At 40.6% G+C, this 13,846-nt stretch overlaps 1 protein-coding gene across 9 annotated transcripts in view; it reads left to right on the top strand.

Moving 5' to 3' along the window:
- The window catches only part of LOC120907814 (low-density lipoprotein receptor-like), a 157,439-nt gene that overhangs the window by 28,828 nt on the left and 114,765 nt on the right, over window positions 1-13,846 (top strand). For all 9 annotated transcript variants that reach the window (XR_005740862.1, XM_040319115.1, XM_040319105.1 and 6 more), the window contains exon 3: window positions 8,461-8,598. Coding sequence is in view for 8 of the 9 variants with exons in the window: in XM_040319115.1 (XP_040175049.1) it covers window positions 8,461-8,598 (138 nt within the window). In the remaining variant the exon portion in view is untranslated. The remainder of the gene's footprint in view (window positions 1-8,460; window positions 8,599-13,846) is intronic.

Here is a 13,846-nt window from a genome sequence, read left to right as displayed (position 1 = left end):
AGAAAGCTCAGCCTCATTCCTGCTGTGTGTAATCAGAGGATGGGGAATTCAAAGAGTAATCTTTTCTGCTTGAAAGCACCTGAATAGACAAAACGCACTTACAGACCGCTTTTTGAAGCTTTGCTCAAAATTGGCGGCAATATTTGATTGCCACTTGCACGACTTAGGCTCCATGATAAATGAGTGTACTTTTCCGCCCCTGCTTCTCTTATGATTCATACATCGAATGTAGCCGGCAGTGTCACGACCGAATTCTTGCTTGAGGATACCTTTCCCTTACCATTTGGGACGGTATGGCAAGCCTGGAACGGTGCGATGATTCTTTCGTGAGTATTTCACATTGTATCAACTGAACAGAATGCTTTCTTCAATCAACAAACACACGAGCACTGTGCTAATAGCGCCCGGCAAAGCATTCCCTGTACCCCTGAGCAAAGTGGGCCCGGTAGTGTACCGGGCATAATAGGCTGCCGAAGGCGAAGCGGAATATTGCTGGCAGTTTCCCGACGGTTTTCCGCATGTTTTCATTTTAACGAGTGCTTCAAAGAAACGGAGTGCACTGCAGCAAAGCCGGAGGCTGGGTGTAGAAAGAAGGGTCAAAAAGGGATGGAACACCGGTGTTATTGTTACGCGTCTTCGACAAACAAATTTGCTCCATCATTAATTATGGAATAGCTCGTTGAACAAACATCGAGAGGGGTCGTTATGTGCATGTACCGTGAGAGAATGGTATGTGTGTGTACACTCCTGGCTTCTGGTGCTTTTGCACTGGCAGAACGGAATGGTGGAACGGTTTGGGGTGTAAAACCGGAGGAACACGGCACAGGCGGTGTGCCGGAGCGAGGATTTTGCTCTCTCTGTCTTTCTTTGTGACTGCAGCTCTACGTGGCCGAGTGGTCTCCCACATGAAATCGCACACGTCGGTCGAGGGGTAGAATATGCCTGAACAGCTGACGATGGCTCCGGAGCAGAAGCAACCAGTTTCAGGGGAAGGATTGGTCGGGACAAGCAATCATTGAAATAATGGAAATAATTGAAAGGGCACATGACCCTGGTTCCTGGAGCTTAGGTGAATTGTGGGCGACTGTATAGACTGGGAGTCCTGGGGTTACATACACGCGTATCTCCTCGACTTGCCACTAGTAGTTTCTGTTCGCCGTAGTAGCTATAACAACATTGTTCAGTCAGGGAAGGTAGTTGGCCGGGTCCGAGGAGTGACAGGGATTAGACTTGGACTGGAAGAATGCATGCTAGCAAACATGGAGATTCCCGAGATCTGCAGAATAACAGAATGTTCTTGTTTGTCTACAAGTTTGGGTGGGTTACGCGTTGAAGTTTGTTTGTGTTTGTATTTGCTCTTCCGAACCGATTGGGGATTTCTGTGCAGAATCCTCAGCGCTTAAACATGGCTGGTTACCTGATCTGCTTGCGCGACCCTGCAGGATGGTATCTCAACCAATACCCGTCGTCTGTTTGCTAGCCTTGTTTGGAACGAGTTAAGAATGCTTGATACGTACCGTGCAATCTTTTGCAACCGTCAAGAAGACCCTCGGAGTTACCTCGTACTTTATCATCGAGATTGGCTGGAGACAGAAACGAAGAAATATTGTCATTTGTAGGCTCTAAGAGCATGCTACACGGTGTGTTTAGTCGCGACCCTTTTTATGACCTTGTAAATGGAGAATGTTTGGCTTGGTTGTTGACGTAATGACTTGAGAAAGGTATTGCACTAAGAAGGTATGAATACTATTTGGTGGGTGAAACGAGCTAGTTCCATCCATGTGTTTCGTACCAACGTTTTACAATGTCATGTGATTGTTTTATTAAGTTATCACACTACTGTTTTGAAATTAAACATTCCTTGAATACAAAGAATTACAAAGGAATCTGAAACTGTAACACTCAGCTAAATTTTTTTAATATAATTTATGATCTCAATAGTGAAAGTCTTCCATGCTTCACATAGTCTTTAATCCTAGTATCACGTATGGGGCTGAAAATCTATGCCCAGTAAAGTCAAAATAAATCCTCACAATTGAATTCATCTGTGAATTCGATTGAATAATCTGCCGTTACATTTTAAACCTTATTTAAGAATGGTAAGAGGAAGGGTGTGATTTGCTTTTGCTCTAGCAGTTCTACGGATTAATGCTACACGATGGATCAAAAACTTACCTTGCATAGTGTACGTTGCTGGCCCAGTAAAACCGGAAAAAATCGTTTTACCTTCTTACGATCTCCAGCGTGATAAAAAGAGCAAGGAAAGTCTAATAGCAAACATAACGCGGAACAGTTCGGCAAGGAAGTACAGTGGAAAATTACCACTGCATTTTACTAATATCGTATAATTTTTTGTGTGTCTTTCGTTCTCATACGCCGTCACAAGAGTTTCATCGTTGTCTACGGTGCTGCGAGGAGATCGAGGGTTGGCATCGATGAAACCGAACTATTTTCCCCCCTCCCGGATGACTGTGACGTGAGCGGAATAATGATATTCCAGCGCAAAGTTATATCATCCATCAGCGGAAGTCTGGGAGAGCGGAAAAACTAACGCCATTATGCTGCTAAGTGTACAGCTTGAACGTCTTGCGTCTCGATCCCGGGACGAAGATGTCCACTGCCCAGCCAATATCGGCACACGGGGCTATGCTGTTGTCCCGGTGTCGGCTGTTTGGAGCAACATATTTGGGCAAACTACCGCTAAAAGTAGACAAGTTCGTAAGTTCATTGGATCTCCGGCCCAGTGTGCTTAGTTAATTTGATTTTAATGATGGTACCGGCCGACAAGAATCGTGCCACTCGTACCGGGAAAGAAGCTTCTTGAGCACGGTGCGTGGCACAATCCGTGATGGCAGGGTACGTACGGATTGGGATCGTTGGGGCAACTTCAGTGTGTATCTTACAAAACAGAGGCCCTCCATTGCTCCTGGTCCCTTATTGTGGATCTTTACTATTATCGACTTCGGACCTTTCTCAGTTAGCTCTGAAGTTTTCGTACTCTGCCGTGGCAATTCGAGAGAAGAAAATGTGCCTTGTGTGGTTATACTAATTCGCCCGAGTTTATGGCGGTCGATGTGGTGCGATATGTGAGAGGTATGTAATTTACTTTGCTAAAGTTTGCCCATGGGGTAATGTGTTTTTATGTCGTATCGTGGTGGTTGGTGTTGCTTATGGTGTTTTTTTTTTGGTGCAAAGGGTGAGCACATTCTTGGCTTTGCGGTATAGTAATAATATTAAAAATTAGAAAAAATATGAAAGTTTGTTAGAAGGCGATACAACAAATGTGGGAAAAATATTGAAACGAATATTTTTCTTTTTCAAACCGAAAGCCTTTATTTTCAAGCCAGCAACGAGAAAGTTCGAGTGAACAGTGCCTTTTGCACGATGTGAAACTCAGACGTACATGCTACAATCGTTTGATTTCGTTTGTTTGACGCACGTATGCTAAAGTAGTACGAACCCTGGGGTGCGTATGGAGGTACCAATCTACTGTTGACTTCCAGTCCAGTCACATTAACAAGCCCGTAGAGGGGACACTGTTTCAGCACCTGGGGAAAATTCTCCCTAGCCAAGTTGATAGCAATTCTAGTGACCGGGTTTATTTGCGTGTTGAGATTCTTCGTCAGATCACAATACTCAAACGTTGTTCCGTACAGCAGATTTTTCGTTTGAAAGTATTGCGTGTAGAGATTGAAGATGATCAGCAGCTTCGAAGTGGGTTCTAGAATGTCCAGCATCACGTCGACCACTTGCGGTTCGTTACGACGCGTTAAGAGTCGGCTTTGCATGAGTGTGCTCACTTTGGAATTTTCATCCGAACAGTCCAAACGTTTTATAAGAAGTGGCTGTAATCAGATTATTTTGTCTCGTGCATAGTTGGTTTGAAAGTATCTTTCGTAACGATGTGGATTTTATGTTCTTACACGAGTACTGTTGCGATGATCATTGTGTACGACCGTTGCTAGAAACAGGATGATGATGGATAAACATGTAGGGAGTTTTAAAAACATTTTAACTTTTTCTAATTCATGCTACCACTTCTTATGTTGTCCCTAACAAACCGCTGTTTTGAGTTGTGGTTTGTTTCTGTGTTTATGTTTAACTTCGCAATCGATTGTTTGTGTACTCTGAAACGAATTGCTTGAAGTCTCCCTTGGAATTGAGAGTAATACTTTATAATATTCCATCAATGTTGGTTCCATTTACAGCACTAACGAGAACAGTATATAGTTGTAATTGGGACAAAACAGTACTGATTACTAATCGTCCATAGTTTGTTTCTCGAGTGCGTCAGATTTTATCAATTACAATTAGAAGCGGGCCGGTATTTTGAGGGGTTCACGGAGTTCCAATTTGTTTCAATCGTTTTTTTAATCTTTTTTTAATGCTAAATTTGACAATTTTTATACCTATCGACTTTCAAGTTAGATATCATATTTAAATACGATAACAGTTCAAAATGACTTTCATGAGTTTTGTGATCAATTACAAATCCAACACGTATACATGCTTTTAGTGAGTTGTGCTAGTCGTTAAGATAAACGAATTAATTTTAAAATTGCATTTTTCATGACATTCTTATTGTTTTAACAAATAGTAAGGGAAGATAAATCTACTGCTGAATCATTTTTCTTAAGTAACTAGGTAGCATTACCTTTTTTCTATCATTTTATGTCAGCTTCTAGCCATGCACTAAAAGCGGTTTGGTTGCGTTTGTTAAATACACGAAATTCCACGTAGTATGTGCCTGACATGACAAAGCTTGGAATTAGTCGGTCATCAACAAGCAGCCCGGTAATGTTGAACACTTTGCCATTCCGGATCGGACAGTCTGTAAGCAACTGTGGCAGATGTTTCTGCGCGTAATCCAGCGCAAATTTGTTGACCGGGTTTTTGATCGACAGTATGTCCTTATTTTGCTGACAGTACTCCATGGTGGTCGCTAGCAGTGGAGTACGGGTGCGAAAGTACTGTATATATAAGCCGCCAGCGACGTTTACTTTTTGCAAGCTGTTTAAAAACTCCAGTATCACTCCTAACACTTGCGAACCGTTGCGAAGCGTTTCCATATGGCAGTAATGCAGTTTGCTTATCTCGTAAGGATGATCGATGCATTGGAAACGTTTCAAATTGACCTGGAAGTAAGAAGTTAAAAATTCCTCTTGCATAAATTATAATCGCCAAAAGTATGAAAAATGCTCTGTAATACTCTGGTGCTGACTACTGTGACAGGGGAGTAAAAGATTGTCTGTACTATAACCAAAAATGTTAGATATTTCATGGTGTGCAGTTAATATTGGACTGATTTGTAATTTGTATTATGTCTCATTTCTTCGGACATCTTTCCTTAATCTTATTTTTTTATTAACAAATTAGTAAATAATTGCACTGTTGTATGTAATTACACTTTTATTGATAATAATCAGTAACCGGTGATAGCAATTACTCTATATCCGCATTAGGGGAAAAAATAATACATTAACGCTGGCCTTGATAAATTTAGACTGTATTCTTTTTCTGATACAAATGAATAATCATGATGGAAAACGTTCAACGTCTGAATCGCTCGCCAGAATCTTATGCGTGTACTTGGGTAGATATTTGGGTTTTAGCCCAATTTTTTTTTTGTGAAGGGTGTATTTGATGCAAATGCAAAATATTTATTACTGTTTGGCGCACATACTATAACAATATTTTCTTTCGATGCCTTGAAATATGTCTCATTTTAGAATGTCCTGGAATTCCCTGTTTTGAATGTTTAACAACGTTGTTGTTGTGTATAGTATTGTAGCAGTTTTGGACTTCCTGGATAACTTCGTTTCGGTTTGTTACAAAAAAGCGTCTAACCACATCTGCATGCAAATTGTTACATTTTCCTTTTATAATGTGAATAAAGACATCGTTTTGTTGAATATTGATGGTGTGGCAACGGAAAACTCTGTTTCGTAATGGAGCACAGTTTCGTTTCGTTTGTTGTGGAACCGTTGCGATGCGAAGTACCCGCCGGGCGTAATGAACGGTGGAATCAGGTTCTTATCAACCACCAGACCGCTTACATTGAAGCAGCCCACCATTGGACAGGGTTTAAGTACTTGGGGGAAGTTGTGCTTGGCATAGTTGAAGATGAGCACAGCAACAGGATTATTAGATCGGGACTCATTGCGCATCAGAAACTCACAGTACTCAAAGGTGGTACCGTAAACAATTATAAGACTTTGACGATTCTTCACGTATATATTCGTGCTGACGTATAGCTTTGGAAGTGGCTGTTCCACGTTGGCGACGATGTTTATTACCTGAGGACCATGACGAGGACTTTCTAGATTGCATTTCACTAGTCTTACAGAGGGGATAGGTTGTTCAACACATTCGAATCGTTTGAAAAAGACTGGCTACACGAATTAGAAAACGAGAGTATATAGTAATAGTTGAACTTTTTTCGGTTCAATCATTTACATCTTACTTTAGAACTTTTCTGGTATGCGTCTTTCGATGCAAACATACTAATTGTTATAAAACACACAGCTAAACACCGTAGCATTGCAGTTCGTGTCGACAACGTAGTGTAAACTGTTCTGTTTAGGTGCTCGAGTTTTGGTAGTGCCATTTGGTATTTACCGATGCTTAGCTAATGGCTAAAATAGAACCAGAATTTAAGTGATTAATCTAGTATGAGATGTTGCAACTGATGGCTAGCAGTCGCATTGAATATTGGTATCTGTTGGATCAGTTGTAAATGACAACCACGGTTCATGAAACAGATCGTTGTCGTTTCAGCTTGTTGTCGATGCAATTAGAGAACCCTGAGAAATAACAACCGAGTTATTAAGCCAATTTTAGATAGAAATCAGGTATATTTAGCCGTTTTGAGGAAAAAAAAAAAATTCAAGCAGACGAACATTTTACATGGACCTATTGGTAAAACATATAGTCTATAAATGTGTCTTTACAATATCCTATTAATTGCTTTATGTTCATGAGGAAAAATAGAAAATAATAAAAACTAATAATGTCCGTTTTCCTAAAACTCTAACCTAAAATAGCAACACTGTAATTCAACGGCTTTTCCGAGATAATTGAATCGCATAGCCAAGCGAGCAGTGTTTGGTTGCGCTTGTTGTACATTCGGAAGTTGATACGAAACCTTCCGGTCGGCATAATCGGCGGTGCCAAATTTTCGTCAATCTTCATGTTGGTAATATTTACCACCCCAGAAGCAGGACATTGGAGCAGGGCTTGAGGAAACTTTAGCTTTGCCACAGCGTAAATGAGCTTGGCAACGGGATTGTGATATGAATCGGTTGAGGACATATACTCACAGTAGTCAAAGGTGGTACCGAACAGATACGTTCGCGTGTGTTGATACTGCGAGAAGACCGTAACGTCCATGAACACGCGATGTATTAGATTTCGCGTCTTCAGCAAAAGTGTCAGCAGTTGAGGTCCTTTGCGCGGTGTATGCACGGTGCATTCTTCCAACTCTGTTAGAGCATACGGAAGATCGTAACATTGAAACTGCTTGACTCGTATGTCCTGAAAGTGATCAAATTAGCGCAATCTCTACACTGACATTGGAATGGTGATATGAAAAAAAATTCAAGCAAACCTTCATAATGGCCTCCGTGGGATGGGGGAAAGTTGTTAGCATGATGAAAACGTACCAACACCATAAACCATCCATGATTGCTCAACAAGCACTGTATGGTGTGCGGTATGTAGCGAGACAGAAAAATAATTTGATCCATTTGCTGTTTGCGTAATAACATCCGAAAAAAGAATTATCTATCTAGTCATACAATTTATCAAAAAATAATTGAAGCTCGTTGTATAATACACACATCATTATAAAAAAAAGAATGGTTTGACAATACATATTTTTAATTATCTTTTATTTGGTTTTGTTTTGATGTTTTGTCAAAACTACCATTAACATGGAGTTGACATGGAATTGGCATGCATGTTGGAGTTGACTTTGCTCTGACTGTGTTTCATTGCGTTATATTTTATATGGCAGAAGAAGGATTGATTGTTTGATAACAATATGTGAGCTTCGGTTAATTCCATGCAGCCGTAACACATATTTAACCATACCACTTAACGAACAGAAACCTCACTGAGTGTCCGGTTACTGATGACATATCCAATTCCTGCCGAGAATCATTGTATTAAAGTCGTATTTTTATTTAACGGTCCGTTGCATAATGTGCTGGGATTTAAAGTCAACATCTATTAGTTTCACTGCTTTTTGTAACAAGAGAGAAGGAATATTTTGATAAAATATTATGTGGTGGTTCTAAGAGATGAGTTTAATTTCACTGCCAAGTATGAAGTACGACGAACAAATTGGGGGGTTGATTTTTTAGCTTTTAATTTAAAATACGGACCAAATATATTTATTCTTACTTGTAGTTAGCAATTATATGAATCTTACGCGTTGTTTTTGTATCTTTTTTATTTTAGTTAATATGACTCTCCAGTGCGCTGAACGTCAATTTCGCTGTGGTAGTGGCCAATGCATCCATATAAGTTTCGTGTGCGACGGCGAAGATGATTGTAACGACGGTAGTGATGAGGATGTACACGTGTGCAAAATTACAGGTAAGTTGGAAGATGCGTTGTTATATAAATTAAAAACACCATGTGTTCTTTATAAAGTGCAGAAACTCTTAGGCAACTAGAAACCCCCTTATTTATGGGAATTTTAATCCAAAATCAGTAAACCATACTAAAGATAAGATAAATAAGCTGCTACAAGCAAGCAATGCTTTACAAAGAAAGCTTTCCACCGACAACTGAAACGAGGTTTGAGCTTATACAAAATTCATCAGCTTTTGAAATGTTCATACAGTTCAACGGAGAAGCCAGAAGCTCTCTAATCAATTAGTATTCCATACGAAATTGATCTTTGCATAGATGGTCACTGACTAGATGGTTGACCAGGGCTCAAATTGTTTACAAATGTGTAGCTACTGTTTACAGTATTTTATACCACAATCTCAACAGCCACAAACGCAGCCGGATGGACTAAGGGCATGAATGACTACCTTTCCAAACGTCGGTAGTGAACTTGGACAAAGTTTTGGTTGATCTTCTCCATAGATCCGATGAATCGAGTTTTCTTTCCTGGCCTTTGCCTTTAGGTTACTTATGGCTGGTGCCCACTGAGTTTTGGTTTGATTTTGCAAATGGAACTTTACGGTTAATTATTGAACCAGACCGAAACATTCCGCCAAAAGTTTATCTTACGCTGGCTGATAGAGCTAGCTACAGTAGTGGTAGGTCAGAATTGCTACCGATGGATGATTGGGATGAAAAGCTGAAGGAATATTTAGAGCGCTGATAAACTTTAGTTGCTGTGGATTGTACATCACGCCTTGAGACTCTTAAGATAATCCGAATAGTCTTAAGTTTACTCGAAGTAACTTAATTTTCCAGTTTTCATTAGTAAAGCTGTGTTCAAGCTTTAGCTGTAACATTTGGTGGGATAAGTTTTCGTTAAAAGAACACGAAAGATTCAATCAGCAGGAATGTTATTTTTATGTCATAGATTTATAAATAGTTTAGTTTTATTTAGTTTTATTATTATTGGTTATTGCTTGATTAGTTTCGCTAAAGGAGATTACGCATGTGTAGCTCTATCCATAAAAATGACACTTTTTGACTTAATCTCTAAAGTCTGGTTCAAATAAGTTTACTACACGATTTTACATGGATTTCATGGTATGCATACAACTTGTTAATAATAATTACAGACCACCAGATTAATCATACGATTTTACGGCTCCTGCTTGACTTATAGCTCGCTCGAACGGGCTATCCTTACACAAACGGCGTCTAAATTAATGGGTTTTGCACCTCAAATCGATATTGGATAGCATCTTCAATCTTCCGGTAATCCCCCGGGCAGTGGTAATGAGAAAGAAAAAAGTGTAATATATTCACCAAACACCCGCACCAACCGACGTAGGCGTTGCAGATAACGAATAAGTGGTGGCCCTAATTGCGTCAATTTGTTCTTCGCTCGTCCACCGTCTTGCTCACCGGGCAAGAGGGGATAGCATTGGGGAAAAAGTACTATCCAATGCAAAAGAAAAACACTACCTCCCCCAAATCGATTCGTTAACAAAAACAGTTATCGACCAATCGACTATGTATATATGGGCGAAAAAAAAAACGAACAGAAAAAGTCTCCTACAAAATGATGATCTTGTGAACATAGAGATCTAGAGATAAAAAAATACACAAACACACATATATACAGAGCTTTGCGTGTGTCTTTTGTGGAAACTAGGCGACTTCCGGGAAGGAAAATGAACCAACAAGAAAAAAAAAACTCTTTGCACTTATTCGCTACCGAACGGTTGGTATGCGTGAGGAACATTTCCGTTTTGTTTGCCCGTGCGCTTTCGTTGAGCGATGAGTGTAATCATTTTTAGTATAATTTTAGGCAGATTTTTATGTGTACAAGCGACTCTGTGAAAGAGTCGAAACGCTTGCATCGCCTCGAATCGGTCCAGATTGGTGGGAATACCAAACAGTATGATCGGAGGAGAGATGCTGCGTTTGGTTCCTGCTGTGGTGGCGGTGCGGTTATTCGAATATGCGTGTGGTTTATTCGCCGATACTACACACCGCCAGGAGATAACGAGCAGGATAAACAAGACGCTTATTTATTTTGGCAAAGGCTCGTGTTTATCGCTTCGTTTGCCGGGTTGTGTTTGTGTGTGTGTGAGTGTGTTTGATGCTACTCGTCGTTCTCCATCGCACAGTTTCCCTTGGTAGGCCATCTCAATTGCCGACTCTGAATTCCCGTACCCAATGCGGGTTTGTATGCACAGCTGACGCGAAGAACTCTCCACGGACTTGTTTTCCCCTGTCATCGGCAACTCGGCCGTAATCGGTAGTTATGGGATTTAGGGGTTTTTGCGCACCGCATTGTGGCTCGAAAAAGTTTGCGCTGGCGATTACATTTTATTGAGCACTTTTCTCGTTTCGCTCCACCATCACATCATGGGCGGGCCCCCGCTCGTATGGGATGCGAAAAGCGTTGCGAAATGTATGATTTTGGAAAATGTCTTTCTCGCCACGTGCGCTGAAGCTGCTTTTGTTAAAAGCAGCAGTGCTTCAATACACCCAACCGACCCCTACTGCTTCAGACAGTGGTTGCCGTGGAAACGATTCCACAAAAGCTCTTTAAGTGTTTTTGAGAGGGAAAATAGAAATAAGTGGACTGATATGTTTTTACGCATTTCGGTGTGTTTGAATGAGGGTTGCGCCTTTTTTGTATTATCACTCACCACAAAACCGCACGTTCCTGTGGCTGATACTCAGAGCGAGCGGTTTGTAAACAATGGGGGTTGGTAGATGGAATACCATTATAAAAAAAAAACCTTGCGTAAGAAACATTTAGTACCACCTCCTCGCAACTGGCAGCTTATGAAGATTACGCGTGCATCCGTTTTGTTGGGCATGGAAAGGATGGCGGCAACGAATGTAAAGCGCTTCGGAATCGAAAAAGAATCGGCGCATAAATTTCACCACCGTTGGAAAATACACCGATATATCATGTTTTTTCAGCCCGTGGTTACGCCGGCGAAGCGCTGTTCAAACATCTGACACCACCGTGATGAAACAGTTGGCCCAAACAGCCCAGTCTGGGACCACAGTCGGGAGGAGGGAGTATTACAGAGGACGATCGTCCTTAGTAGCTGCGGTACTGCTCGCAGGTGAACGTTCCCGAAATGTGATTAAGCGTAGAGATAATTTTTCTTGCTATATTTGCAAAAACTACATGAAGTTGTTATGATTCCATCATACATCCGGAGTCTTTCTTCTAACAATTCTGCTACTATGCAGTACCACCTTGCTTGGCTACCATTGTCAGGCTTCAGACATTTTTCAAGTAATTCACCACGGTCCTCTGCTGCATCGTTGGAATGCTGGATTTAGATCATGTCCTTCGCGAAGAAGCACACAGGCAGGTAGCTGCAGGAAAGCTACAGCAGCGATGGCATAACAGGTGATGTATGTCCGTGCTGATGTTAAATCTTTCAAACGGTACCCTTTACGGTCGTAAATATTTATAGCAAACACAACTGAAAGTAGGTCATAAATCAAATCGGAATGGAAACAATAGGAAAGGGATAGGACATTTTTCACGTTCTCTTTAAGCATTTATTGGTGGCCAGCGAGGGCCAGAGCAAAAGAACAAAGGATGTTACAAGATTGGAAGGAATGGGTCGAATGAAGCTACTTGCATATAGAATACCAAAATACTGCCATCACGGTTGAGCGGATCGATTGAATCCGAGGTTTAGTTCGTACTTGAACCCAGAGTGCAATGATTCATCTTCTAACGCGATAGTTTCCTTTCCATTTGAATAGCTAGAAGTTCTAGCCAAAGGAGGCGAGAAGGTTTTCATCGGCTAATGGAACCGATGAAAGATACCTATTAAAACTCATCATCATGAGCTGTTTGCAACGGTGGGCGCTCAAAGCGGCACAGATGTTGATGTTGAATCAATCGCTTTTAAGCTCTATTGAACATAGTGATCAACCGAAATTTTCATCCGATGGGTGTACCGTGCAGTAACCACTGCAAACACGGCCGACTACCAGCGTGTTTCGCTGTAATTAGGCAAATGTTCTGAATTTCTACATTACGGTAATGTTTCGGGGTATAACGTGCACTCCTGCTCTCCAGTTACGCAGGTTGGCGCTTGATTGCCGTAACCCATAAAATCGGTAATCAAAATAATTGTGACATTTCGACGATTTCGATACGGTCGGATCATACCGCTGATCCGGTGAGTTGACAGAACCGATAACACCGGTGATGATGATTAGTGATTTTGAACAATACGATGTGCCACAGGAATGTTCATCACTGGTCGGATACCATCACTACGAACGCTCGTGAAACCCTGAGCGGTGATTTATGTTGTAAAGTGGCTTACATTGCTTGAAGTTTACATTTCCGTTTGTTGATAACTTTCGCAGCATAACATTCCACGTTGGGATTGATTATAGGGAATTTCTATATGCTGTTTCGACCTTTCCTTTAGCTTAGTTCCGGATCGAAAATGCACAGCTTGAAAAACATAAATCAATTGATCTTAAATTATCCTTTTCAAAAGGTATTTTCAAGTTTTTTTTCCTTTTTATCGCATTCTTGATTCAATCGAATTTGCAATGGTTTTCTCTGTCAGTTTCAAAATAAAAAAGCCTTATAGTTTCGTCTGCCGAAAGTTTCAACTGTCGCTTGAAAATTGAAAATTGTTCGGCATTTTTTCTACCTGCGATGTCTTGTCTACCGAATTTCCTTGAATATTAAATGTTCTAAGTTTGCAAAGATAATCCTTTCTCTTGATTTTTTCAGGCTTTCAAAGCCAAATATTCATAAAACACTGAACCGTCGGTCGAAGTTATATGTTCTACCACCACCATGCGGCTAGCTGGCGAGTTTTTGTGATAATGCTGGTTGATTTTTTAAATTCATTTTCCGTTATCGAACCTATACCAGCTAAGCACTCTGGTTCAGGTTTGGAGCTTCCTGTCCTTGAAATGAATTTCCTCTGTGAGCTCTTTTGTGAAAGTTTTCGTTAAGCTTAAAAAAACTTTTTAACCTGGCAACAATTGATAGGTGTTCCTATTGTTCGTTGAAATCATTTTCTCCTTTATCGGCTGTTCAATTTCAGATAGGAAACGTTTATTCTTGAAAATAATGCATTTAACTGATTCCATACTTTTCTTGCTAGACCATACCACAAAACGTTCGAAATTTTGTCAGAGAATGACGTTTTTCTTGTGATAGTCATGATTCCGAGGAAACATTGATTGTATTGAA

Source organism: Anopheles arabiensis, chromosome 2, assembly GCF_016920715.1.
Source record: "Anopheles arabiensis isolate DONGOLA chromosome 2, AaraD3, whole genome shotgun sequence".
Lineage (NCBI taxonomy): Eukaryota > Metazoa > Arthropoda > Insecta > Diptera > Culicidae > Anopheles > Anopheles arabiensis.
Note: the sequence above shows the minus strand (reverse complement) of the source record. Positions and strands in the feature narration are given on the sequence as shown.